Here is a 26722-nt window from a genome sequence, read left to right as displayed (position 1 = left end):
ATTGTTTTAGATTAAAAAAAATTACAGTTTAGCCCTTCAAACTGCTAGCAGTTTTGTAAGTAGCCCATAAACTACCAACGCTTAAATTCTGACCCTCAAAACTACCAAATTATAGGCATATTTTGACAAAATGAGCATTTTTTAAACGTTTTGGTAGTTTGGAGGGCCAGGGTCTAAGTATTGACAGTTTGTGAAGCTATTTGCAAAATGGTTAATAGCTTGAGAAGCTAAATTGTAATTTTCCCATTAGATTATGTATAGATTGTGTTTACATTGGTTTTGTTTGGTTTGGTTGGATGTGTTGATTTCTTATGTAATACTTTGTTAAAAGGACAAAAGTAATGTGAAATTAATATATTTTCAAAAAATTTAAGGCTTAACAAAATTAAAACAAGCCCAAAGCACTAAAAATCGGCATCGATTATTTTTTAAATCATTTAAAACATGCCCTAATATAGACCCAAAGAAGACCAAAAAGACTAAATAGGCTCATTACTTAGTATATAGATAGCGTATTTAATAACTGCAATAACCGCACGGATGAAGTTAATGAAAACATGGTGTGGATGAGAATAAATAAAAGTGATAGCTGCATTTTGCATATGCGACTGCAAATATTACAAATAACTGCATTCACATATGCATGTACACCCTTACCAGTTACCAACACCTATCCGAACAAATGAGCTCTAGTAAACCCTCCAATATAGGGATCATGATCCTCTACAATTTAGAACGTTTCTAGGTATTGAAACGTTGAAAAAATGCCACGTATTAAACATGTGGTATATTATTAAGACAACCAAAAAATATTTTCCTCCCAAAAGGCTTATTTTTCACTTTTGCAAGACTTTTTTTTTTCTTCAGAAAACTAAAAAACTATTTTTTACTTAAACCCTTTTTAAACACAGAGAGCAAAAATAACCCGATGAAAATATACTCAATTCTCAACTGTAACATGCTACATTTTTTATATATAACTTTTTCCAAACATTTTGATACCCAAAAATGACATAATTCCATGATGGTGTTATTCCTGATATTTTGGTATTTGTTAGTTCTATAACAAAGCTCTCGTTGGAGCATTTTGTAGCCTGTCGCTCCATTTCTTCTCTTGTTTTTGGCTATGTTTCAGAGAAGTGGAATCATCCTCTTGAAGGTTCTTACAAAATAAATTTTGATACAGCAATTAGGGGATATTTTTATGCTCAAGCAGCGATTTGCCGTAACTCCCATGGACGTATTGTTAAGGCTTTATTTCATATTAACCCTCTATGTGATCCAGTTTATGGTGAAGCCCTTGCTGATAGACTTGCAGCCTCCTTGGCAGTCTCTCTCAACCTTAGAGATTTTTACTTGGAATGTGATTCTATTACAGTAATCTTAGCTTTACAAAACCCCTCACAGATCTTTGACTAGAAAATTGCAGATTTAATTGCTGACTCAGTTTCAATAATCCCGTCATCTTCGATTTGAAAAGCTAAGAAAGTTCACAAAAATGTAAACTTCTGCGCCCATCATGCAACTTATTGGACTGCAGCTAATGTTCACTCTGAATATATTCTCACTTATTTTTCTCCAATTCCCTCTTTTCCCATTTGTAGTGGCAAAGATTTACCTTTCTTTCTTTGATTTGGGCTTTTGCCTGCTGCTGTTTTTTTTTTTTTTTTTTTGCCTTGTTTTAATGATTTCTACTTTAAAAAAAAAAAAAAAAAATGACATAATTTTCAAGAAGATCTGATCGATCCCCAATGTGGACAGCTTATTGCAGCAGATCTAAGTCCACCGTCCAGATGCGCACGCGGCGGCTTTTGGTCCAAAACCCACCAAAGGAGGTGCGTGTGTGTTGAGTCAGAATCAACCAGCTTCATTATTACAATCGTTACCATTCTTTATTTCCATCTTTTGTGGATGGGATTCTGATTCGGGTGCAACTTGAGGAAAGTCATCCCACGAGCCACTTGGTTCACCCTTCCCGAGCACCTGGACATGTGCACCCAACCCACGTAACAATATTTAATATCTTCCACGTATGTAGCGGCGGGACAAGTATTAAATTCACAAAAAAAGAAAAAGAAGGAGATTAATTAATTTAAATTACTATATTAATGTTTTTCTTCTTACCCTTTATTTTAATTGTCCAGCGAATCATTTTTATTTTCAATAAATCAAACCACCGGCCGAAAGGTCGCAGAAGACCGTTTAATGAACAGGGTCACGTTAATCTAATAAAATATAAATAAAACAAAAAAAAAAGTAATTTTTAGTATTATTCAATTAAATAGTTACAATTTTATGGTATCAATAATGTTTTTTATTATTTTTATTAATTCAGTATTTATTACCTCCTTAAGATTAAAAAAATAATAAATAATTAAGATTTAAAAAACTTTCATACAATTTCAATATATTTAAGAATTATATATATAAAAAAAAGAAGAAGATATTTTCTTTTGTTTTAGTAAGCGTGACTCGCGTGAGTGAGTCCGTCCGTGACTTTCGTCCTCGCAGACGCAGCGGGCAAAAACTGGAGCGAGAAACAAAGGGAGAAAGTGGGACCCAGACGCAGTGAGGAAGTGGACCCCACTCGGCGGCAACAAAGAAGGAACAGTCAGCAACACTCCAGCCGTCCCTCACGTTTCCGTACTGTGTGCCTTGTCCCAGCATCTCAATCTCTTCCTGGATTCTTTCCCGCTTTTTCTCCCTCTTCTTAAAAGCTAACGACTCATTACCCTCGGACCGACCACCACCACCACTTCCCCCACCTAATTTAAACCTCACAACCTTTCAAAAAAAAAAAAATTTAAACCTCACAACACAAAACACACATGTTCCAAAATACCCCTCTCTCTCTCTCTCTCTCTCTCTTTTTCTTTTTTCTTTTTTTTTTTTCGCTTTTTTTTTTTATTATTAAATTAATAGTTGTCCTTTGAATATAACATTTATTTTCAATAATGCATGTGATTTATATAAAAATTATATGCTCTAAAAAAATATCAGTTTACATGTTGAGAGTGAGAAAATGTTAAATTTTTTGTTTTTTTTTTATTCAAAATAAAAATATTAACAAACAATTTAAATATAAAATATATTTAAAAATTCAAAAATAATTTCTACTTTTATATTACATTCAAATAAAAATATAAAAAACGGCTAAAAAGAAGTTCATTTATTTCACTCAGCACCAAACACAAAGCATGACTCAAGAAAAATAGGGAAAAATTCGATGAATAAATTTGACAATTAAAAATGGTCGAAAAAGAAAATCCTCAAATATGTTTTAGGGTTAATGAAAACATCAATTTTTTTTTTTTTTTTTTTGTTTTAATGTCAATGTGAAGTTTCTTTTCTTACACGCACTAGGTGTCACGTCAAATCTCTTAGGCGTGACCTTACAAAAGTGATGTTTCCAATTCTAATTTATTATGTGCAATTAGTCAATTTGTGGTTGGTGTTATTATTATTTGATAATAAATAAAATAATTATTTTTTAATTAAGTACAATGAGAGACGAGAAGAAAAAGAAAACATCAAACAAAAAATATAATGATGGATGAAGCAGCCCAACAACAACTCTAATATAATCAAAACAATACATAAACAACCTAAATTTAAAAGTTACAATGTCAAGTGTTCTATTTATATCCCCTTTTAATTGTTAGGGTTTTACATTTACTTAAACGACCGATAGGTGAAATATTTCTTATAAAATTTTTAAAAATACAAATTTATTTTTCTTATTCTTTTTTAAACCAGACTCACAATGTGGGCCGATCTGGCTGTGGGTCAATGCAAATTTTCACTTTTTGTATTTAAATTTTAAAAACGGAGGTATTTTGATCATTTTAACATCATCAGTTAAGATTTAACAAAAACCCGTAACAAAGTGATGAAATTAAAAAGAGCTGAAAAATGAAAAACCCACATTGTAATTTTTTTTTTATAATTAAACAGTCATATTACAAAACCCGTGATATATCTAGGAGAGTAAGTGTACTTTTTTTCTATGTGGCAATTGATAAGGGGTCTATGCGGATGGGTGTCGGGGTTGTTATAAGGGACGATTTGGGGAGTGTGGTGGCAGCATAGTCCAAATTATTTCCTTCTATTATTGACCCGACTTCTGCTGAGGCGGTCGCAGCCTGGTTCGCGGTGCTGTTAGGCAGGGAGGTAGGCGGCATCGGATAATATTGGAGGGTGATTCCTCTATTGTGGTCTCAGTAGAGCCTATGGACAGATTGTAGATGGCATCAAGACCTATTTGACTCATTTTATTTATGTTGAGATAGAGCATGTTAGAAGAAATGCAAATAAGGTTACCCATGTGTTGGCGAAATGTGCGATTTCTCAATTGCTAGACAGTATATATGGATTGAGGAGCGCTCCTCCTTCATTCAAAATGTTGTATTAGCATACCAGGGCATTCATGTTTGAGTAATAAGATTGACTCTTTCTTTCTTTTTTTTTTCTTTTTTTCTTTTTTTTTTTTTAAAAAAAGTGAATTTTTTTCTTAATTTGTAAAAGAAAATTACCATTAAAACTTGTGTCTTGAAATTAGCATATTTTGATTCTTTTAACTTTAGTCTCTTGGATTATAAGGCGTTTGTAGTGTTTATCCGCGTTGGAAGACAATAATGCTGTAGGGAGTGGGGAGTGCAAAAAGACGTAGAAACCCAAGTAGTTGATTTGAACGTTTTGGAAAATATCTGTTTATTTGAATAAAACTTCACCTATCAAAAGATAAGGACAGCAAGGTCAATTCCCACCGACGCATCAGTAAAACCCCAAATAAAGAAATGAAAAATATTACCGGTGGGAAAACGAAAAGAAAGCTGATGAAGGCGATGATGAAGATCACTCTCACAACCACGACACCAACGCCAACGCCAACACCAACAATTCCCCGTACAAATGGAATCATCGGTTTTCTTCTTAACCTTAACCACTCTCCCCCTACTTTTCCACGAACCACTGTCCCTCCCAACCGTCCCAATAATTATGCTTCTCTTTTAGCGAAATTCTCTGTCGCTCTCTCACACTCCCATTTTCATCGGACTCCGCAACGACCCACACGACGATTTCAGGTACTGGTTCTGATTTTATCTTCCTTATGCTCTGTTGGATTCCCGAGAAAGTGCCCGGAAAGGAAAGAGACTGAAAATTCTGGTCTTTCTTTGCTATTGTTGATCTGGGTATTGCATTTCTTGAAAAAAAACTCTGATCGCTTAAAGATTGGATTAGGAATTTGATATAGGGGTTTTCTTTAAGCGCTTTTTATGGTTATGATTTGTTTTGGAGAAAATCTATAATCTATGGAGGCTAATCGTTATTATGCTAAAGCTTCTTCTTTCTTTTTCTTTTTTTCCTTATGGGTTTTGTTGGAATCTTGTATTTGTGTGTTAGATCTTTTTGCCATCAAGTTTTTTAGGTGCTTGATTTCATTTGATACATAATATGTTTGGATAGATATGGAAAGCATATGTTTTTACCAGTTTATTGTTATTGGTGATGTTGGTTGTGATGTTCTAAGAAGGTGATTCCTTGAAAATTTTAAATTCAGGTAATTTATTTGCTTGATCATCTGGTGCCCCTCATAATCAATTAGTATTTTTGAGGCGCTTCATTGTACATGATTTGGGTTTCTTGTAATGAGATTCTTGAGCTTAGGTTCCTAATTAGTTGTTGTGCCTTAATAAGTTTGGTTAGTTTATGGGATGATTGGTCTTTCTTGGTTTCTTATAGGAATATGTTTGGAGGTGATAGTAGCAATCCTGTGTTTCCCACTTTCCTTGACGAAAGTCAGTTTCAATATGTCACCGGTGGATTGCCCCAGCTGCAGCTGTTTGGAGATTGTGAGTTTTCCCAAGAACTTATCACTGAATTATATTGTTTTTTCCCCTTCTAAATACAGATTAAATTTGTTGTTTTGTTGTCCTAAGATGTTATCTGTTATTCATGTCGATTTCATAGACATTACCCCTCCTATTGTCTAGTCCAGTTATTTCTTTTCTGGACATAGTTGTTATGTGCTTGGTCTATCTATCTTTTGCAACTTTGATAAATTAGGACAAGATTTCTCATTCGGTTTGGCCATCTAAGGTTAAATTGTTGCTTCAATTAAGGATGATGTCTATTGCTGCACCATACTCGCTACAAAACATGTGTTTATTTAACTCATACAAGTTTGAAAGTCCAGGTAAGTATTGAATCAAATGCACAACATAATTATGCCTTTTCAAGATATAATTGGAAAGGTGTTATTTCAATGATAATTATGGGAATGGCCTATATATATAAATGCAAATGTACTTGTGTGTGTGCGTGTGCGCGCAATGTCCTTAACTCTTCCATTTTTGTACAACTAGGTGGAATTGTTTTGTGCACATATCATTGAAGATCAATTGTTAGAAATTTGTAAGCAATAGTGATTTAATGGGGAATGTCTTCTGGTTTTTGACTGGTTTCTTTGCCAATGAACTGATGCAGTTATTTGTCAAGACAAAGGAACACCTGAGCTCTACTACCACTTGTAAATCAAAATTCTGCGCGCCTCATTCTTTAAACTTAATAACAACAAATGAGAATGGTCAATGGACTACCTAACTCTGAGCATCTTACACTAGGGAAATCATTTTAAAATTGTCCTGGGCAGAAAAAAACATATTACACTCTCCATGTGTCTCCCCTGTCCCTTCTTCCCTTCCCGTGTCTGCCCTTTACAGCAATCTTTGTCCTCCACCCTTTCTTGTGAGTTGGGAATTATCTTGTCAATGCCTTTTCTTCTCTTTCTTTTTTTAATCAGATGTGATTTCTTATGATATTTTTAAGTAAACTTGCAATTAAAATCATGCTTCTTGCTGTTTCCAGTTGGTGATAATTATACTGCATTTTTTGTTCATTGCAGAATATCTAGAATGTCTTACAATTCCGTGGCATTTTTGTTCATTAATTTTATTTGCTGTTGCTCTCCTTATTTACATTAATCTCATAAGGTAACATTGCATCTGCCAGTCACTGTTGGATGCAGTGTTGGTCCTTTAAACTACATGGGAAATAACCATACGAGTGCAATGGAGCAGCCAACTAAAAGAGCTAGGGAAGCAGAATCTATTTCCAGACAGCAAAAGCATCTCGTGTCTCTAAATAATAACTTCTCTCAAGATAAAGCCGGTCAGTCTGGAAGCATTCTGAATCCTAACCCTGTATCAACTGGGCTGAAGCTTGCATATGAGGAGGACGAACATAACTCTTCTGTAACTTCTGCAAGTGAAAGTATGACAGCTGCCCTCCCTGTTATTTTGTCCCTCAGCGATAATCTGAAGACAGAGATTGATCGGCAGAATGAAGAATTTGATTGTTATATCAGATTTCAGGTAATAATCTTAATCCAGAGATCAGCTTATGGTGGTGTTAATGCTATTATCTTAACAATACCAGCTTTTTTTTTCAAGGTCAAAGAGTCAGAAGGTTAACTTTGATCCTCTCTTATCATTGTTGTCACCACTTAGGAGGCCGACACCTAGAAATTAGTTTGCAATAGAAAAAAATTCTATTCTCACTGTAGCTTTTACAAAAGAAATTCTTCCTTGGTGTGTTTGAAACAGGAGGAAAACATCCTCAAGGATGTGAGGGAACTGAAGCAAAGACACACGGTTTCTTTTCTGAGTGCCATAGAAAAGGTAGTTGATAGGAAGTTGCATGAAAAAGAGCTTGAAATAGAGAATATGAACCGCAAGAACAAGGAATTAATGGAGAGAATAAAGCAGATTGCTATGGAAGTTCAGTCCTGGCACTATAGAGCAAAGTACAATGAGTCTGTAGTCAATGCCTTGAAGAGCAATTTGCAGCGAGTCATGGCACAAGGCGCCATACATGGGAAGGAAGGATGTGGGGACAGCGAGGTAGATGATGCAGCCTCTTATGCTAATGTGGATCACCAAGGCATTATAGATGGCTCTGGCAATTCAGTCTACATGAAGAAACAGATGAATTGCAGGGCTTGTAAAGTTAAGGAAGTCTGTGTCTTGTTGATACCTTGTAGGCATCTGTGTCTCTGTAAGGATTGTGAAGGGTTTATTGACGTATGCCCTATCTGCCAGGAAATGAAGACTGCAAGTGCTCAAGTTTTTATGTCTTAAAAGTGTAATGGTATCAAGCCATATATCTGCACCTGTATTCTTCATTCCCCCCTGAGTGCAATCAATTTAATTTCTTTTTGTTATTGTGGCCACTGGATTTATGGGTTGCCTTATGGAGCTTCTGTAATGCCAGAGATATCCAGACAAATTAAAGGCTCAATAATATCTTTAATTTCATTTGTAGAAATCTCAATTTGTCGCAGTAAATATGGACCATATTCACTCAAGTGATTGATGGGTTCCAGTGCTATGTATATTTTGGATTCTGAGAAAATTGAAGCTATGAGTATGTTTGTTAATGTGTTTTTGGGAGTATATTTTATTTTTTATTTTTATTTGAAAAAGTGTTTTGATGTAACATAAATGTGAAAACTGTTTTTAGGAAGGGTTTTATGTTTTGAAGAGTTCGTTAATATATTTGACTTGAGATCAGAAAATAGAAGGATTAACAAGGACCCTTTATTTGCATCATTTATTATTTGCAGCTTATATTGTTAACATGGAGTTGCTTTATGGTAGTGTTTAAGGACCCTGGTTCTTTCCCTGAAAATTGGAGGATAATTTGGAGGCGCCAGTTCTACGGCATCATCTAATCATGTTGAACCAGAGGCTTTAACTTTAGGATTGAGATTCTCTGAAATTTTCTATTCAAATTCACTATGAGAGAGAGAGAGAAGTGCGGGTTCCAAGGTGCCTAAGTAGGTGGGCTCTGCATTGCGGACTACTTGGGGCTGTTCGGACACCCTGTAACCCTCACTCTTATTTAGTGTCCAAATTTTCTCATTCAGACACCCTAGGACTCTCAATCTTCTCATTTCCTACCTGAACTACTGGGATCTAAATTCTCTAGAATTCGGGCAAAGGATCTCCAATTTGCTTCTTCATGGGTTTTTTTTGGTTATTATTATTATTATTATTTTTGTTGGCATTTGTCTAAATGAGGGAGGTGACATATAAAGAAAGAGAGACAGTATTCATTGCTTTGTAAGGAAAGGATCCTGTTTTGACAGAAAAAAAGATAAGTGGAAATGAAGAAAGAAGACAAGGCGTGTTGATGTTACTTGCAGATCTTGAGACGGATGAACCAATGAAGATGGAACACTTTTCTTTGTTTATTATTAATAAGCATCTTGGTCGGCTTGTCGTTGTAGAACATTGGTTACACTGCTTCTGCCAGGTTCATCGAACGTAGCACACCTTGTCTATTCCTCTGGCCTAATTCCATTAGATTCAACGGTCAAGCCTGGGTTCTAAGATATTTTCACGTATGGCCCATTTCGACGCACACGGATGGGGATGGGGATCGGGCGTGGGCGTGGGCGTGGGCGGCTATTCTCAGAAGGCATTCGTACCTTCTACTAAAGTGCTCGAGCCGGAGCATAAAGACATGGTGGCTTGGGGGTTGAAAAACCACCACGTAGCTCCGTCCCTGTTCGGGTGGTTCGAGCATATGCTCAAGCTTATTCTTATCCAAACAGGATGGAATCCGAGCAGTGATGAAATCAAAATTTCTTATTAAAACAGGCCGAAGCATAAAGACAATAACTTTGTAACTTAAAAATTAGAATCTTATGGTAGTACAGAAGCTTCTCTTATTCGTGTATTATTTCTTTTCTTTCAATTTTTTGGTTTGAATTTTCTTTCCTTATTTTTATTTTTATTTATTTTTTATTGTTTCTTATGAACTAAAAACTATTATGGTTATTAAACAACAATTAGATATATTGTAGTATGCAATCAATTAATTTAAGACCCCATTTAACTTAGTTGATTTCCATATCATGATGTATTTCACACTGTAGAATCATCGATTGACTTAAGACCCGGTTTGATTTCCATAAAAAACCAAATAAATTAAAAAAATCTTTGGATGTAAAATGTAAAAGCTTATGATTCTAAAATTTAGCATATAATATTCATTTACACTTCAATATCAACAGAATTTCCTCAAGTCTATTAAGTTCTTCATGTCAAAAACAAATAATAAGACAAAAAAAAAAAAAAAAAGAAAGAATCATGCAACTATCCTACCTCAATATACACATCCTCTTAAAAAAAAAAAATGCACATAACAATGATGATTTTTATATATTGATGTGTTTCTAAAAGGGTTAAGATTGGGTCTTTAAAAAATGGTGAAAGTCTAGAGTTATAAGTGAAGTTTTTAAATTAAAAAAATAAAAAAAAAAATGTTTTGAGAAGTGGGGTGGGCCGGGTGGCTATGACCCTACGGGGCACCCTCTCTAAATCCGGGTGTCCTCTCACAAGACCTACTCATTTGAAGATGCAATAAACAACTACTATTGCACGTGATGTGTATCCAACACCTAGAGTTCATTACTCTTACATTTTTCCCCTTTGACATAACTCTCACAGATCTTGAAGTAGGTGTACGTTGGTAATCACTTGCTGGTTGTTGGAAATTACCCCAAGCTAGGAATATCCAGTACACCATTGTTTTCCTTCTCCCCTGTACCAAAAGGTCAGAATTATTAAAAATACACCAACTCCCCCCCCCCCCCCCCCCCCAAAAACACGAGGGATATTAAAAAGACAAAAGAAAAGAAAAAAAGAAAAAAAATTCTAAGAACTTTTTTATTTTTTTGACATGTCCCCACAAGAGAAAATGAGAGATTCGAACTAGTGACCTCCGTTATATGAGGCGTGGTCTTCAACTGATTGAGCTACCCCTTGGGAGCTTAAGCACAATTAACTAAGATCAGCTTTTGAGATGAGAAATGTCTGGTTTTTATATTTTTACTTTTTTTTTATTTGTCTATTTATGCACAATAAATGAACAAATTTATCATTGAATCTATAATACCTATATGTGAGTTCTACAAATTCAATGGTGAATTTTTTTTATTTTTTATTTTTTATAAAAAAAAGATAGACAATAAATATGCATGAAAATAACATCAAATACATCAAATTGGATTAGATAAATTGTCGAGAATATACGTGATTCTTACATATATTTATAATAAAATATATAATTTTTATATGTATTTTTAATAAGATTTTTAAAATATTAGTTATATTTTAAATTTATTATATTTCACTTAATTACGTATTAAGATAATAATAATAATTGAGATTTTGAAAGCTCTTCTTAATTACTTTATTTGCTTTTTTAGGTAAAGAAATCCCCTCCCCCTCCCCCCACCAAAAAAAATTATTATAATAAAAACAGAATCCTCAAGAATATGCGAGACATTTCCGATTCCCTTTTTGTTTATTTTTTAATTTTTGCTACAAGTGCTCAACCGCCCGCCTCCTCTCCACTCCGCACTCACTCTGTTTCACCAACCCAACTACCAACCTCGCTTCCTCTGCGGACTTTCCAAAGCCCTCTCTCTCTCTCTCTCTCTCTCTAATAAAACGCTCTCTCTCTCTCTCTCTCTCTCTCTCTCCCTCGCTTTCTGAGATCTCAACAATTTGGCCTCGAAAATGCAGAGCGCGGCGTTCTCTCACTCGCCCACGCTCTCTCTCCCGAAGCCTCGCAGGGCTTCGAACCAAACCTTCAACCCTAGATTCGACCCGATACGCGCCTCGTTGCCTTCGAAGCCCCACGGTCTCGCCAATGTGTCCGTCTCTGCTAACTCCCCTCGCCGGTCGTGGTCTCTGTCCTCGTCGAACTCGCTCAAGCTCAGGCCCTGGTCTTCGGTCCCCGCGCCCGAGTCCGATCGCGACGCGAAGAGCTTGGAGGTCAGAGCCACCTCGGTGCCCGAGAGCGCTGGCGAGAGCGCAGAATCCAGCGGCTTGTCCAAGACGGTGGAGCTCGGGGCGTTGTTTGGGCTCTGGTACCTCTTCAACATCTACTTCAATATCTACAACAAGCAGGTGAAGTTTCTGATGGATTTGGCGATCTGATTGTGGATTTGATTTTGTTTTGACTGCTGAGAGTGAACATTTAGTTGAAATTTGAGGTGCTGATTGTGGATTTTGATTTGGTTTTGAGATAATGGCTTGCCATACTTTCTTAGCTTTGAATGTTCAAATTTTTGTGGAAATTAAGTTCTTAAAGGTGGTATAGTTAGATCGCTTAGTGAATGAAGCCAAACAACGTGCGGTAGTTGGGAAAAAAGGGTAAAGAAATATGTTTGTTGAGGTGTGTGATATACTGAAACTTAGTTTTTCTTGGATCTCTTTTTCGGTGGAAAGTGTCGTAATTTCCTTTTTCTATCATTAAAAGAAAATGTAAATTTTAGTGGTAGAGACGTAGAGTCATTTTATCTGAGGCTCTGAGCTGTGTATATAGTTGATATTGAGTAATGGTAAATTGTAATTAGATTTTACCAGGTCTTTAGGGTTCGGTTAATATCGAGCTGCTGACAATGATACTTCAGTTAACATTGCGTTAATACTTGACCTAAAAGATTATTGCATGGTGGTATTTCTGTAACGAGCATGATTTTTTATGCTTTTTATTCACAGGTTTTGAAGGTATACCCATACCCTGTAACTGTCACCGCAGTTCAATTTGCTGTTGGGACTGTATTTGTTTCGTTAATGTGGGGTCTTAATCTCTACAAAAGGCCAAAACTTAGTGGTTCCCAGGTATTTTATATCATGCGAAAGTTTTAGTATCTATACAGGCATTGATTTCGTGTAGTGATTCTTATTTTTGGGCATTTTCTTGACAGCTTGCAGCAATAGTGCCACTGGCAGCGGTGCACACTTTAGGAAACCTTTTCACTAATATGAGTCTTGGAAAAGTTGCAGTTTCATTCACTCACACAATCAAAGCCATGGAGCCGTTCTTCTCGGTCATCCTCTCTGCTATGTTTTTAGGGGAGGTGCGAATTTCGTTTTCTCTTTTGCCTCATTTTATTATTAGGATCTCCAAGATGTCCTGGATAGAGATCAAACTGATTGACTTTATATGCTGTAATATAAGAAAATTGACAGCAATAGTGCTCATTTAATTTGCCTTTTTTGATCTTAACTTTCTTGAAATGATGTATAGAAACAGTGGAATTGATAATTTTTTAAGAACATTAATTATTATGTAACTGAGCATTACTATCAAGTGGTTCCAACTTTAACTATAATCTTCATGCTCCTACAGACGCCAACTCCATGGGTGGTTGCTTCCCTTTTACCAATTGTTGGTGGAGTGGCACTAGCATCGGTCACTGAGGCATCTTTTAACTGGTACGATATCTTCATAAACTTTTGTTTTATTACAAAGATTAAAAGATAACCACTGCATGTAGCTTTTGATTTAGAATTCAATGATACCCAAGTTGTAATCCTGAGTTTTGATAAATGATCTTACTGTTTTGTTTTGGAGAAGGGCTGGATTCTGGAGTGCAATGGCTTCCAATTTGTCAAACCAATCTCGTAATGTTCTTAGCAAAAAAGTCATGGTTAAGAAAGAGGTCATCTACATTCTCCAGATTCAAATCTTCTTAATCACGTTGCTTTTATTTCTTGATTGTTACAAAATAATACTATGCAACGGTTGCATGCAGTTGGTCTGTCATACTGTGTTTTGTTGCTGTTCTTTCTCTTATTTTTTTATTTTTTTTTTTGAATTGGCACATAACCGGTATTTTATCCTTTCACAGGAATCCTTGGACAACATTACTCTCTTCTCAATAATAACAATAATGTCCTTTTTCTTCTTAGTCCCTGTGGCTATCTTCATGGATGGTGTCAAGTTTACTCCTGCATTCCTGCAATCAGCTGTGAGTATTTTTTTTAAGAGCTAAAAGCTGCAACAAATTATTTATAGTCTTGATTTTACCAGGAGAAGAAGCATTTCTAATGTATGTGTCTGCCTGATTCATTAATGTATACTATATTCCATGACAGGGATTAGATGTTAGACAAGTTTACACCAGGTCTCTACTGGCTGCACTCTGCTTCCATGCCTATCAGCAGGTGAGGCCCTTCACATATTCTGTTCTTGTTTCCTTTTCCAAATTACTTAGTTTTTCATACGTGAATTATGACCTTTCAAGAACTAGTCCTGTGCTTCTTATACTTAAGATTTGCCATCTTTGTTTATCCTACATATTGTAACCAATTGTTGGGCCTGTAGCTTCCATAAGCATTCAACTCTTATTTTTAGATGGGTTAAATTTAAATTATTGTATGGCTGCTATACTACAGAACTATATGCACAAAATAATTTCAAACAATTTTGGACAGCTTTTATGGAGGTGTTTTGGTTATGATGCGTATTATTAGATTATGACGCATGATTTAGTCTTATATATTACCATTTTTTTTTTATCTTTTGACTTGGAGGGATCAAGATAATGTTTTAGTCATCAATTATTCCTTTGCCTCTCATTGATGAGTTTCTTTCGTGTGGTCCTTCTCACCATGAGTCTAGTGAGTACCCTGAGCACAAGAACCCTTTGATTTTCTTGCACATAGCATCTCCTAAGGTAAAAGGCCAATGCTTAGCAAAATGCGAATATATCTGTATGATTCAAATAGAAAGCCAAAAAAAAAAAAAAAGAGGTGAAAATAGTACCCTTCTAAAGCATTGGGGACTTAAAATGGGCATTTGCTTCTGTATTGTCATCATATTTTTTTAATACTCTCTGTTCCGTATTTGGAACAATGCTGAATTTTATGGTTTGAACTGCGCAGGTTTCCTATATGATATTGCAGAGGGTATCACCTGTTACCCACTCTGTTGGAAATTGTGTGAAGCGGGTGGTGGTCATTGTCAGCTCTGTCCTCTTCTTCAAAACACCTGTCTCACCCATCAATACTATTGGTAAGCTAGTTGTGTAATCTTTAGTTTAAAAAAATTTGGTCAGAATTATTTGATGTCATTTTTTTTACTGCCTCCCTCCTTTCCAGTCATAGATATACCCTTGTCTTGGATTTGATGCAGGCACTGCAATTGCTCTTGCTGGAGTCTTCGTGTATTCACAGGTGAAGCGCCTGAAGCCAAAGAAAGCTTGAAGCTTTATGGAGAAATTTTTTTTGCTCAAAAGTTGAGTTTTTAGGTCATAAATCACTGCATTCAAGTATTTGTTTGTAGGTCAGGCCGGGAACTAATTAGTAATTTGGTTTTTCTTTTATGGTGTATGTAGCTCATTTCTCAGAACTTTAATTCTTTTGTGGACCAGGAGCAAATGATACTGCTCCCAGAATCATCCTATCTTATCTTTTTCTTTTCTTTTCTTTTCTTTTTTTAAAATCAAATTTTGCCTTTCTACTTTCGATTGGGTTAATAATTTGAACTCGCAATGCATTCTTCATGCTATATATATCACATTTGGTAGAGGTAGTTCAACTATCTATCTTTGGTAAGTGGGCACCTGATCGGCATGGCCCAGGAAGGGGAAGATAGGCAGGAACATTCTGTTTTTGGTTAAGACGTGTTTTGTTCAAAATTTTTATACGACATGTAGTGTAAGAAAAAAAAATTTAGACTGTTTTTTGTTTTTGTTTTAAATGTCATATCTTTAATATGTAACATTTTTTTACGTCATTTCGATGTAAAAACGACTTGAAATTGTAAAAGATCCTGATCCGTCACGCAAAGGGTGATATAGGGAATTTTTCATTTAATTTTACAGTCAATGCAAGAATACTACAGATATTCAGAATCTGATCACTTCTCTTAACAGGAAGTGAATGTAAAATTGTCAGTCCTTTTGATTACTGGTCAATCTTGTGTCTTTAGAAGCATCATGGCCTTTGGATGCAATCGACGGCCACAATTTTGAAATTTGAGAACCTGAGATTTTTTGAAATCTGAGGGGATCCGAATCCTAGAATTTGAGCTTGTATGGGTTTTGTTATACTAGTGTGTCGAGCAGATTTGAGTTAGACTTGTGTCCTGGGCGCTCGTGTTGCCACATGAGTAATTAAGGAGGATGCGTGGCACTTCAGCTAGTGTTCTGTTTGGCAACCAACCAACATGTGCTACTATCTGCCTTAAATTATATGAGGCGAACTATGGTTGATGGCTACCATACTCTGTGAGTTACGTTTATTCTGTGTATTTATTACGTAATACTATATTATTGCGTTAAAGCCTCTTTAATAGATTTTGACCGAAACAGACTAATTTATTAAAACGTAATAAAGGTCTGACATGTTCCTAAAACTGTTCATTTATACCATACGGCCCACGTTAACCCCGTTAATTAAGGAGTTACCTATTTGTCATGGAATAAGGATCCTTATCCAGTTCGTCATGGATGCTTACATACGATTCTCTCAATTTCAAGTGAAATGCATATACTGTCACATCATTTAAAATTTTAAATAATGTGACATTATATATACCGTTAGATGCACAAATAAAATTTAAACAATAAAATAAAGAATATCATGTACATATATGCAGTTAGGTCTAGGTGCTTTTGCATAAGCACGTGTTTATACGAAGCAAAGGAGCAGAAGAGGCAAAAAGAAGTGGGAAAAAAACAAAATACAAATAGAATAAGCAATTAGGTAAATCTAGAGAGGAGAAAATAATTTGAGAGACCTTCAAAGATGGATGGAAACTCAATTTATAAGCATTTTTCCTTTCTTTGAGAGATTTCCCTTGAACAATAATGAGCATCAGAACAGGCTTTGGCCCAACTTGTATTGTCTCCTTCAAGGATAGCACAAAATTATTGAAAAGCAAACACACACAGTATTATTCAAAAGCAATGGCCGAATAATCCCAACGAGATTGTCTTTATTTAGTATTGTTTTATATAAAAAGGAACTCTGAAGCCAACTCCAATCACTCTCTTTCTCTCTTCCAAAATTTGCTTTAAAAAAAAACCCCTTAATTTGAAGGACTAAGCCATTAAATTTGTTCTTCTAAGCGCTTAAACATTTGACCTGAGAGATCATCTCCACCAAATCCAGCTCCTTCTTCACTTCCCACTCTACAACAACTGGAGTCATATCCATCTCAAAATGATTCTCATCATCAACCACAGGATCACCAAAAGGCATTTTCTCATCATGATCAGCAATAGGAGCACCAGGCATGTCATCAAGAATAGAATCAATGCTACAGCTCTCCTGAAACATGTTTCCATCGAAAATAAAATCCGGGACCTCATTGAAATCATAATCTGTACCCTCCTCGGCGTGCGGCTCGTGATCATCAGTCGGTGGCGCCAGTTTCGCGGAACTTTTTCTCCGATTTTGTGCCGTGTTTGTGTCCAAGTTCAAGCTCTTGATATACTCTTGTAGAAGGGATCCTCTCGGGTATTTTGAACGGCATTTTCGCTTCGAGTATTGCCTTCTTTTGGTTGCGTTCCAGTGGTTCTTGATTGAGTTTTCGGTTCTTCCAGGCAACCTCTTTGCAATCTCTGCCCATTTGTTTCCTATCTCTATATGCACCTCAATAAGCACCTTATCCTCCTCTTCACTCCACGTATCCTTCTGTAAACGAATGAAAGAATATGGAAAAGAAGAAATATATATAGGATAAAGATCCAATACATATAGAATGAAGAAGAAATTGTTAAAACCTTGATATCAGGCCTTAGATGGTTATGCCATCTTTCTCTACACTGCTTTCCTATCCTCCCAGGCAACATTTGAGCAATATGGGACCATTTTCTCACTCCATACTGCTGAACCAGTTGAATCAAGAGCCTGTTCTTGCATACATCAATACATGATTAAAAAAAAAACAAAAAACCAAACATGGAGAAAGACAGACAAATATTTAAACCTTTTTTGTACCTGTCTTCTTCAATCGTCCATTGTCCCTTAACCACATTACACTTTTTACGACCTTTATATGTCCTTATAGTTGTTGGCAATGCCCTATTCTTATTCATGCCAACTCTTTTATAGTACATATTTTCTGCTGTTATAGATGAGAGTTCATCTGGTAAGACAAAACTGATAGGTTTTATGTCTTGGTAAGCAGTGTAGGCCATGTCAATCCGGTCCGACTCGACGATATCAATGGGATTTCTTTGAGAGAGATTCAGGTATCCTCCACTTTGGAAATTGTCCATGACATGGCCATTCCCACAGTTATCCGCAAATGGCTTACACTCGGGAATATGAAAATCAGTTGAGCACCCATATGTGAAATTGTTGAATGAATCATAGCACTGAGTTTGGACCCCAAAAATGGGATTTGATGAGGACCCATTAGTCTGAAACTGATCATCAGGATGGTGAAAATCTTGCAAGAAACCCTTTGATGAAGGAGGTTCAAAGGAAAATTCATCTTTAATGTAGGGCTTCACCAAGTAATTATCAGACAGAAGCATTGGTTGTAAGGCAAAATTTTCTGTGAGCTTTGTGTCAAGCTCCATGAGAGAAGCTAGGTGAGGGGAATGGCTTAGTGTTTTGAAGCTATTACCTTTTTTGGTTCCTTAATAGGAGAACTTGAGAAGGCATTAATTGTTAAGGTTGATCACTACCATTAATACTAAATAATCCGATGGCCATGGTTCATGGTTGCTTAGCATTGCTTTGACACTTGTGACCAAAGCTTTGCTTTATTACAACTTAATTTGGCATTTTCTTGGCCTTTGATGGGGTACTTTGGCAACTGCAATGAAGAATTTAAGATTAAATACAGTATTTAAGTATGATCAAGCCGTTACGTAATTTTTGTTTTATGGTTGAGGAAGGTTATAGTTTTAGACATCTGAGAATAGAATCAAGTCATGTGCCTGTTGGAGATACTCCAACATGGTACGTGTTTGCTACATTGATTGGACAATTTTGTTCGAGGCTTTGATGCAAAATGGAAGGAAAAATGTATTCCACAAAGTAATTCCAAGTGAAAGGAAATTTTCTCCAACAAGTAGATGCCATTAATGTTTACGTCATGATGCAAGCTGGAAGTGCCACTTCAGAAATTGAAAATACATAGCACCTTTAGCCTTTGTCTTGTGTGCATCGGCACATGACACAAACCAAAACCCGATAGTTAGAACATATTTATGAGCATGTTGATCTTGCTTTTATTTGATACAAAGGAGACAGATTAATGTGCCATTTGCCCCGGATTTCAAACCCGGATACATTTGAAAAGGTGGTTGTTTGAGAAATTGGATCAATGGAAATTATGTAAATTAACTGTGTCAACAAAGTCGTTCTGTTTCATTTAATTACTTTGGTTTTGACCAAACAAATTTTGGATTAAAATCCTCTACAATTATTTGTTCGAATTCTCTCAAATTTAGGCCGGTGATTGTGAGAGATCACTTATGGAACCCACCTGACCAAATAAAAATTAGACTATCTAACCACTTATTCGGTTAGATAGATCCAATAAATAGCCTCTCATAATCACTTGCCGAATTCTCTCAAATCTGAATAAATATTTGTAAAGGATCCTCGTCCACAAAATTCGCTATAGAAGAGAGTTTGGTTTTGGAATTTTGGAATACTATTGTACAAATAAAAATCTACTGGTAAAATCGATATATCTCCAACTTGTGGTGCTTCTAACTCAAAGATCAAGAACCCCTCTCTCTCTCTCTCTCTCTCTCTCTCTCTCTCTCTCTCTCCCTCTCTCTGAAACATGATGTCAAATTTAAATATTCATGAAGAATAAATTTAATGCTAATTGTGGTGGTGGAAAGTGAAACAAGAAAGAAACATGATGGACATCATTTAATTAAACGACCACTATTTACTAAAAGAGGTTATCATAACGCCTATGCATTTTATTACCCTTAATTATGCAGCAACCGTTCTTAATTACAATCAGAAAAACTCTTAAAACTGTCCGACATTGAAGGAAACTATAAGAGGAGACAGAAAGTTGTGTGGCTTGCAGACATGCCTGAAACTCAAACCCCAAGTGTTTCAAAAGGACACATTTTAAGTGCCAATTTACTAATGGCCAAATTTTCTACACATACAAAAGCTTCAAAAGAAAAAGAAATATTCCGCCACATCAACACACAGAAAGACATGAGTTTCAATTTCCAAAGAAACTAGATAAACAAGGTATACACTAATATTGACCATTTAACAGAAGATCAAGAAATCTCTTATTCACAGTATACGCCATGATCAATCCAGTGGCAAAAACGCCAAAAACTGCCCGATGGTGCAATCAACAAACAGAGCAATGATCTTATTCATCTAGGGAAAAATCAGGAAACACACTATCTTTTACTTTTTGTTTTTCATTTATTTATTTTTATTTTTGGGTTAAGCAAGAAAGCCAACTTTGACCCAATTGTAAAATGGAAACAAATATAAAGGTGTCACAGACAGTGAGATCATAAGCATTGTTGCTGGAATGCTTGCTCAGGGTTCCTCCCATCAATTTCTGAGTGGTGAGGGAAATCATATGGCATTTCTCCAGCAGAAAGCCATGCTTCGTTGAACACTCTTATGACTTCTTGGTATACCATTGCATTGCCTTCTGGTGTCAGATGCAACCCATCACTATAAAAGGGAAAGAGAAAATCAGAACATATTCTTTATTGTTACTTCCTCCCAGATGAACTCTTCGACAGATTTCCCTAGAGGTTTCTATATTTAAATTACAGCACATCATTACTGTGAAATCTGGATATCCCTTGATATGACACATCCACAAAAAGGTTAATTAATCAAGGTTAACATTAAACCCCCCCACCCCCCTTCTTCTTTCTTAAGATTGTTTGTGCTAGATTAAAATCGTGGAAGAAAGTTGAACCCAGTGTCTAAAATAGTCATAAATCAATAATTTAACACTTCTTGCTAAGGAAAATCTGGTTGGACCCTGTTTCCAATGGGTGTTCAAATCTAGATGGAGAAATTCAAATGAATTTTCTTCTGCAAAACAAATAAGGAACTTCTGAAGGCTTCAATTATAACAAACCTTAAGAATTTCTTCTGCCAACCCTCTGTTTCCTGCATTTTTGACCATAGATCAATTGAGCGGAGACCCATTTCCTGAGCTAGCGCAATGCACTGCTTGGCATAAAGTTCTGTCACTTCATTTGTCCTTTCCGGCAGGTCCGCAGCTTTCTCTCCATATACGGATCTGATGAATCCATTTACAAGCTTACCTCCAACACAGTGAAGTAACAAACAAACACTATTTTCAAAAATAATAATTAAATCATCTGTGTATTCTAATGTTCTCCCAGGCAGCTAGTCTTCAAGTATCAAGGATTTCCAAGTGTTAAGACCAAAATACCCCAGGATTTGAGTTACTCATAGATTTTTTCTATTTCTTCTAGGATTTTGAATATCATAGATTTAGAAGAAGTGAAGATGGCAATCCGATTGGTAGGGCAGTGGTCATGAATGTGCAGTTGTTAATACTCATGTCAATGGTGGTGGCAGCACCATGGTCACACAGGAGAATGAATAATAAAGGCAATAACATTGGCATGGTGGGTATCGGGTGGTTGTTGTGTCATACTGTCATAGTAAAATCAGTAGTGTGTTCGAAGTGGTTGCAGGGTTGGAACTAGTGACGGAGGAAAGTGTAGGTGTAGATGGACCGAGGAAAAAGAATTGGATAGATGCCATGATGATTATGGAGCTGGTGGGAGTCATGGTGGTGACGAAAGCAGTGCTGGAGTCAGTTATGGCAGCTCTGATGTAGAAGTAGCGGCAGTGTGTGTGGCATAATGACAGAGGAGGTGGTGGAGATTGATGGAGCAATTACAATGCCATTATTAGAGATAGCAATTGCAAGAATGGTGTAGTAAGGTAGGAACAACTCAACAATGTGTGTGTGGGTTTGTGTTGAAGATGCCAGCTAATCTCTTATAGTTGTACCAGGGACATAGGATCAATTCCCATCTCCACCAGGGATCAAATCCTTCATCCTCGTGTTTCCCATAGGCCCAACTCCAATAAACAAGGAACAAAAGAAATGTGTCTATTGAATTTCACATGAGAAGGTTACATACTGAGCATATTCTTTTCGTCCAGCCTCATCAACTGGGGGTGGAGTAATAAGCACGACTAGCATGGTGGGGGAGCATTCCTGCAACCAAATCCCCAAACACAATGAGGAATGGGTTTAACAATTGAACACTTACATGACGCTTGCCTTTTACCAGGAAAAGCATGGAGTGTGAGATGCACTAATGGACACCAAGGTGAAGTATAATGTGACCTATATGCATTGTACTAGTGCTTTTGATTGGTTGCCACAGCATTTTTAGGTCCAAAATCTATCCTTTAATACAAGTTCATGAGAATTTGAAATGATAAGAGAAGTTATTATGGTTTCAAATCTTTAATAGGTGGATACAGTAGGCCTACTGATGCAGCGCACTTGGCTCTGGTACCAACTGATGCAGCAAGGCGTAGCGGGTTCGCAAAAACAAACAAGACTAGAATCACAACTCTTCTCAAAACCAAGAGTCAATCAAGGATTTGAGACAAACATGAGAGAAAACTCAATCACTGAGTATTTCCTATTGATAGATCAAAACACATCATAAATTCATTAAAAATAAATAAAAATTAAAAATTAAGGCTCTAGACGGCCATAACATATATTTGTACTACCTAGACTCCTAAACCTAAGAAAACACTGAAATAAAGTCTATTTGCATAAACTTGCCACAACTCGTTCAAATAGGGATACTACTCATTCGAACAGGATCACGAATTACTCAAGAAAATTTAGAAATTTCATCACGCATTTGAACGGGTAAGTGGCTCGTTCAAACTTGGCTAGGGTTTCATTGTATCCTCACTAGAATTCTCAATTTCCTCATAGCTCGTTCAAACATGACTTCGGACAAGCTATCAAATGAGTAACACTGACAAAAACTCGCTCGAACGCAACTGCAAAGGAACAACATTGTCCAGATTTTCAGTCATCTCTTTACAACCCGTTTTGACCCAGTAAACGTTGGAATTAGCAAAAAGTCATGAAACATGACTTCGTAGGCCTTTGAATCAGGTTTCCAACACCACTAAGTTTGCCTCCATCTGATGTCAGAAACTTGAGATATGACCTTTTTATTAATTCATGTCTGATTGAAAGCCGCCATGCATCACCTACCCTTCCTAAAGTCTCTCAAATAAGACAAAGAGCTCAGAAACCAAACTGATGTCGGATAGCAGCAACAAAACATTTCTAGGCTAATTGGTGGCATATTTGTTGAAAACTTGTGGCCTTCTAAGTTCTAAAAGGATCAGAAGGGAATCTAGGATTTAGATCTCATGTTTGCAAAGATTGAATCTTGATGGCTGTAAAGTGGCTGGAAGTAGTTAAGGAATCCAAGGTCGGATGCTTGGGTTCTATTTTTCCATATTATTGCATTTACCTTTAGTTTTCTAGCAATTTCAATGCAATTCCAGCCCAAATCCAGACCTGATCTTCCTCCCTAAAATCCAAACTACAAAAACCCTAGCCATTCTTTCAATGAAAAGCACACAAATAGCCCAAGAATCTAAAATCAGTGTTCTGGGGCTCTGTCCAATGCACCCGGGAACATCCCCTGAATTTAGCCTCTCTCACTTATTTTCATTCCCTAACCATAGTTCTTGCCTCTTTGATACACCATAAACAAACGTCAAACAAAAATTACAATTCAGAAGTTGAACCATGTATAACATCTAGCAGAAGAAAAGTTCAAAAATTGGAATTCAAGATATTGAACAGCTTGTTATAAGTATTAGAGGAACAACACTTGAACCTTCAAATGATGAACAATTCTTCTGAGATTCTCCTTGTACTCTTCAACAGGAACATGTTGTCTTTCACTGGTTCTCCCCAAAAGAGCTGCATCATTAGCCCCAAAGAAAATTGTTGCGGCAACAGGAGGTTTTGTAGAATCCTGCAGAGGAAGCCATATGAATAACCTACTTGAACTTACAGTTTCACAACCTTTTTATTTTTAAAGAGATTCAACAAAAAAGACACTAATGGAGTGCTACCCCAAGTACAGAATAAGTTTAGAAGAAATCAGCACCTCAGACCAAAACAAACAAACAAACAAAAGAAACACCTAAAATGAAAAGAATCAAAGTTGGTCTTAATCTTCATAATAGATCACTCCATCCCTTCAAATGCTCAGCTATTCAGTTAAATCCATGAGCACCAAAGTACACATAAAGTTGCAACTCTCCATGCCATATGAGAAGATGATCAAGGGACTATTCATGATATTTTCACATAATACACCAAATCACTAGGAATAATTTTCTCAACCAATTTATCAATAGTGAGAATTTCCTAATAAACACAATCCGAGCCAAAATGCCAATTTAGAAGGAGTAATTGTTACTTTCATGCACAAAACATCCTTTGCTCAGATGTTACCCTATGATCCAGTCTCTAGCTGCACCTCATAATCCTCACTCTACTGGGAGGATTCTCTCACACAGACAAACACACACAAAGCCATCACCACCTCTGCTCCTTAAATTCACTACATCTTGATCTCCCTGTACTATAACCAACACAAACAAATGAACAAACAAAAACCCATTTCCAGATCATCACAAATGAATGAATGAATCCATATATTCCAATAAAAATTTGAAATTCCAAAGCAGTAATTGTAACTCTAAAGCACAAAACACAATCTGAAGCTAGAGAACCAACAATGACCAAAACAAGAGAAAAAGAAAAGAAAAGCTTACGAGAGGGAAAAGTTGATGCAGCAAGAACAAAGTCCATCTGGTATTGTACCCACCATACCCACGATTCACTATATCAGCCTTAGCATATTACAAAAACCAGAACAAGATCACACTTTTGGTACATGCACTGTTCATCTTTCTTAAAAAATAAAATAAAATAAAGGAAGAAGGCAAAAACAACGAGTAAATGTAGAACCTTGCGAGAATAAGTGTCAGCAAGAGCAGCTCCCCATCCTCCTGATCTGAACGAATGCTCCGTTATCGAATCTCCGAACAGCACGATCTGAGGCCTCATTTGAGTCATTTTCTCTGTAACTCCCTCACTCTACAGAGCCAGAGAGACGGTCGGTCAGTAACAAAGTAAGTTCTAAGTTTATTCATCCAAAAAATATCTAAAAGTTTGGTGCACAGCGCTGCGAGTGGTTAGCGTAAATGATAGTGAAACCAAACGCAGCGTTTTACTTGTGCTCAATGCGTCGCTTTACTCCGTCACTCTACGGGCCTCGTTTCTTCTATTCTATTTTACAAAACAAAAACACTTTTATTTTTAGAACACAATTTACTTTTTACAAATTTTTTTCTACACTTTCTTATAAAAATATTTTTACAAAACATGTGTTCAATTTTTAGAGGGGGATAACCTAATTTATTACCTTTTTTTTTAAAAAAAAAAAAAAGAAAAGAAAAAAAGAGTAAGTGTATGGGAAAGGTGGCCGAGCAGTCACCGCAACAGGTCACGGGTGGTCGTTGGGAGTGATTTTTTAGTATTTTCAGCAAATTGGCTCACTAAAATAGTTAAAAAATTATTTTGATGAGGCTACTAGGAATACTCTTAATTTTAACCAAAAAGTTTTAATGAGTAAAATTACTCACCAATTTCGATGAGTAATATTCACTCACCAAATTTTGTTTCACCTTTCTCTCTCACATGATCAGCACACTTTTTTCCTTTTTTCTCTCATTTTCTTCTCTCATCTCTCATTTCTCTCACACGATAACGTCCTTATTTCATGGATATGAATGATTCTTTGTAAAAATATTAAATAGAGAAATAATAAAAAAAAAAATCTGAAAAATTATTATTTAAATGGAATAGTGAATATTGACTAGTTAAAATGGTGAGGCTGTTGAAGGAATTTTAATAAAGTGGCTCTCCAGAATAGAAAAAAATAATTTTTAACTATTTTGGTGAGTAAAATTTGGTGAGGTTATTAGGAATAGCCTAAGCTAAGAGAGATTTTCCTCTCGCGGAGAATATGGAGGCGTTGGGTATCTACGTGGCGGAGCTATGATTTCTTACGGCTGCGGGTGTATTTTTGTTGAGACTAGTGGACTTGGACTTGCTTACATGGGCTGATCTGGCCTGCCCGTGTTATTAGCCCAAGTGGGCTGGCTTACCTTGGACTAGGTTGTATCAAACCAAATATTAGAATGTTTCATATTTTTCGGGGCGGGGGGGAAAGGTTATACTTTGAACCAAACACATCATTTTGACTTGTAGATTTTCAGTTGGATCTAAAGCGACGGCGTTTACTTCTCACCACATACTGTTTGTTTCACAATCTCATAATGAGATTGATTTGATTAGATAATTAAGATTATCCTTGTTATGTTAATGATCAGAATCTCTTTCTTTTTTCCTAAATATAAAAAAGAAATTAGTGAGGTATCGTTTAGGTTTATGATTTCGAAAATTGTAATTTAAAAAATAACGATTTTAAAATGTACATTTGAAAACGTGATTTTTTAAAATAGAGTTAAGCATTTTGCAAAATCGTAGTTTATCCTTTAAAATTGTACGTTTTAAAAAAATCACTTCCTTATCTGCGATTTGAAAAAAAAAATATTTTCTAAAAAATCTAGAGAGAGCGTGCAAAATTTTTTTTTGCTTAAGAGGAGGGAGGCTGGAGGTCTCTCCCTCCAAGTCTTCCGGGGCTTTGGAGATGTTTTGTCTCATCCCTGGTTTAGATCCTGTAGAGTTTTTTTTTTTTTTTTTTTCCTAGTCCTTTTAGGGCTATGGTGCTATGTTTTTTTTTTTTTTCTCTTGTTTGTTTCTTCTTCAAACGTTC

General features: G+C 36.1%; 4 protein-coding genes across 5 annotated transcripts; 2 read left to right on the top strand and 2 right to left on the bottom strand.

Annotated features, from left to right (window-relative positions):
- The first annotated feature begins 4822 nt into the window (after positions 1-4822).
- On the top strand, positions 4823-8453 carry LOC133875684 (E3 ubiquitin-protein ligase BOI-like). Of its 2 annotated transcripts, none has more exons than XM_062313890.1 (4): positions 4823-5084; positions 5743-5852; positions 6993-7373; positions 7605-8453. In XM_062313890.1, the coding sequence occupies exons 2-4, from the start codon at positions 5811-5813 to the stop codon at positions 8136-8138; spliced, it is 957 nt and encodes a 318-aa protein (XP_062169874.1). In that variant the 5' UTR covers positions 4823-5084; positions 5743-5810; the 3' UTR covers positions 8139-8453. The 2 variants fall into 2 exon arrangements, with proteins under 2 accessions (XP_062169874.1, XP_062169872.1); XM_062313888.1 differs by having other exon boundaries at positions 4825-5084; positions 7012-7373.
- Positions 8454-11485: 3032 nt separating this feature from the next.
- Positions 11486-15297, top strand: LOC133875958 (triose phosphate/phosphate translocator, non-green plastid, chloroplastic-like). Its single transcript, XM_062314248.1, has 9 exons — positions 11486-11981; positions 12576-12698; positions 12785-12937; positions 13210-13295; positions 13438-13522; positions 13712-13831; positions 13959-14027; positions 14748-14877; positions 14998-15297. The coding sequence occupies exons 1-9, from the start codon at positions 11589-11591 to the stop codon at positions 15066-15068; spliced, it is 1230 nt and encodes a 409-aa protein (XP_062170232.1). The 5' UTR covers positions 11486-11588; the 3' UTR covers positions 15069-15297.
- A 1634-nt stretch (positions 15298-16931) lies between these two features.
- Positions 16932-18397, bottom strand: LOC133876047 (transcription factor MYB98-like). Its single transcript, XM_062314348.1, has 3 exons — positions 17811-18397; positions 17594-17720; positions 16932-17504 (listed from the first exon to the last, which is right to left on the bottom strand). Exons 1-3 carry the CDS (start codon positions 18395-18397, stop codon positions 16932-16934), a joined length of 1287 nt encoding a protein of 428 aa, XP_062170332.1.
- Positions 18398-20051: 1654 nt separating this feature from the next.
- LOC133876441 (GDSL esterase/lipase At5g62930) lies at positions 20052-25028 on the bottom strand. Its single transcript, XM_062314720.1, has 6 exons — positions 24850-25028; positions 24654-24731; positions 23705-23845; positions 21959-22035; positions 20914-21078; positions 20052-20495 (listed from the first exon to the last, which is right to left on the bottom strand). Exons 1-6 carry the CDS (start codon positions 24955-24957, stop codon positions 20327-20329), a joined length of 738 nt encoding a protein of 245 aa, XP_062170704.1. The 5' UTR covers positions 24958-25028; the 3' UTR covers positions 20052-20326.
- Positions 25029-26722: the final 1694 nt, after the last annotated feature.

This window comes from Alnus glutinosa, chromosome 8 (genome assembly GCF_958979055.1).
Source record: "Alnus glutinosa chromosome 8, dhAlnGlut1.1, whole genome shotgun sequence".
In the NCBI taxonomy this organism is placed as follows: Eukaryota; Viridiplantae; Streptophyta; class Magnoliopsida; order Fagales; family Betulaceae; genus Alnus; species Alnus glutinosa.
Note: the sequence above shows the minus strand (reverse complement) of the source record. Positions and strands in the feature narration are given on the sequence as shown.

Coding starts and splice junctions, on each gene's coding strand:
- LOC133875684 (XM_062313888.1), top strand. CDS start 5,747: ATGTTTGGAGGTGATAGTAGCAATCCTGTGTTTCCCACTTTCCTTGAC. Junction 5,853..7,011: donor GCTGCAGCTGTTTGGAGATT/GTGAGTTTTCCC, acceptor TGCATCTGCCAG/TCACTGTTGGATGCAGTGTT. Junction 7,374..7,604: donor ATTGTTATATCAGATTTCAG/GTAATAATCTTA, acceptor TGTTTGAAACAG/GAGGAAAACATCCTCAAGGA.
- LOC133875958 (XM_062314248.1), top strand. CDS start 11,589: ATGCAGAGCGCGGCGTTCTCTCACTCGCCCACGCTCTCTCTCCCGAAG. Junction 11,982..12,575: donor TCAATATCTACAACAAGCAG/GTGAAGTTTCTG, acceptor TTTTATTCACAG/GTTTTGAAGGTATACCCATA. Junction 13,296..13,437: donor ACTGAGGCATCTTTTAACTG/GTACGATATCTT, acceptor GTTTTGGAGAAG/GGCTGGATTCTGGAGTGCAA.
- LOC133876047 (XM_062314348.1), bottom strand. CDS start 18,397: ATGGAGCTTGACACAAAGCTCACAGAAAATTTTGCCTTACAACCAATG. Junction 17,721..17,810: donor TGGACGATTGAAGAAGACAG/GTACAAAAAAGG, acceptor ATGCAAGAACAG/GCTCTTGATTCAACTGGTTC. Junction 17,505..17,593: donor ATCTAAGGCCTGATATCAAG/GTTTTAACAATT, acceptor ATTCGTTTACAG/AAGGATACGTGGAGTGAAGA.
- LOC133876441 (XM_062314720.1), bottom strand. CDS start 24,957: ATGACTCAAATGAGGCCTCAGATCGTGCTGTTCGGAGATTCGATAACG. Junction 22,036..23,704: donor GAATTGTTCATCATTTGAAG/GTTCAAGTGTTG, acceptor ATTTGGTTGCAG/GAATGCTCCCCCACCATGCT. Junction 20,496..20,913: donor TGGCAGAAGAAATTCTTAAG/GTTTGTTATAAT, acceptor TCCCTTTTATAG/TGATGGGTTGCATCTGACAC.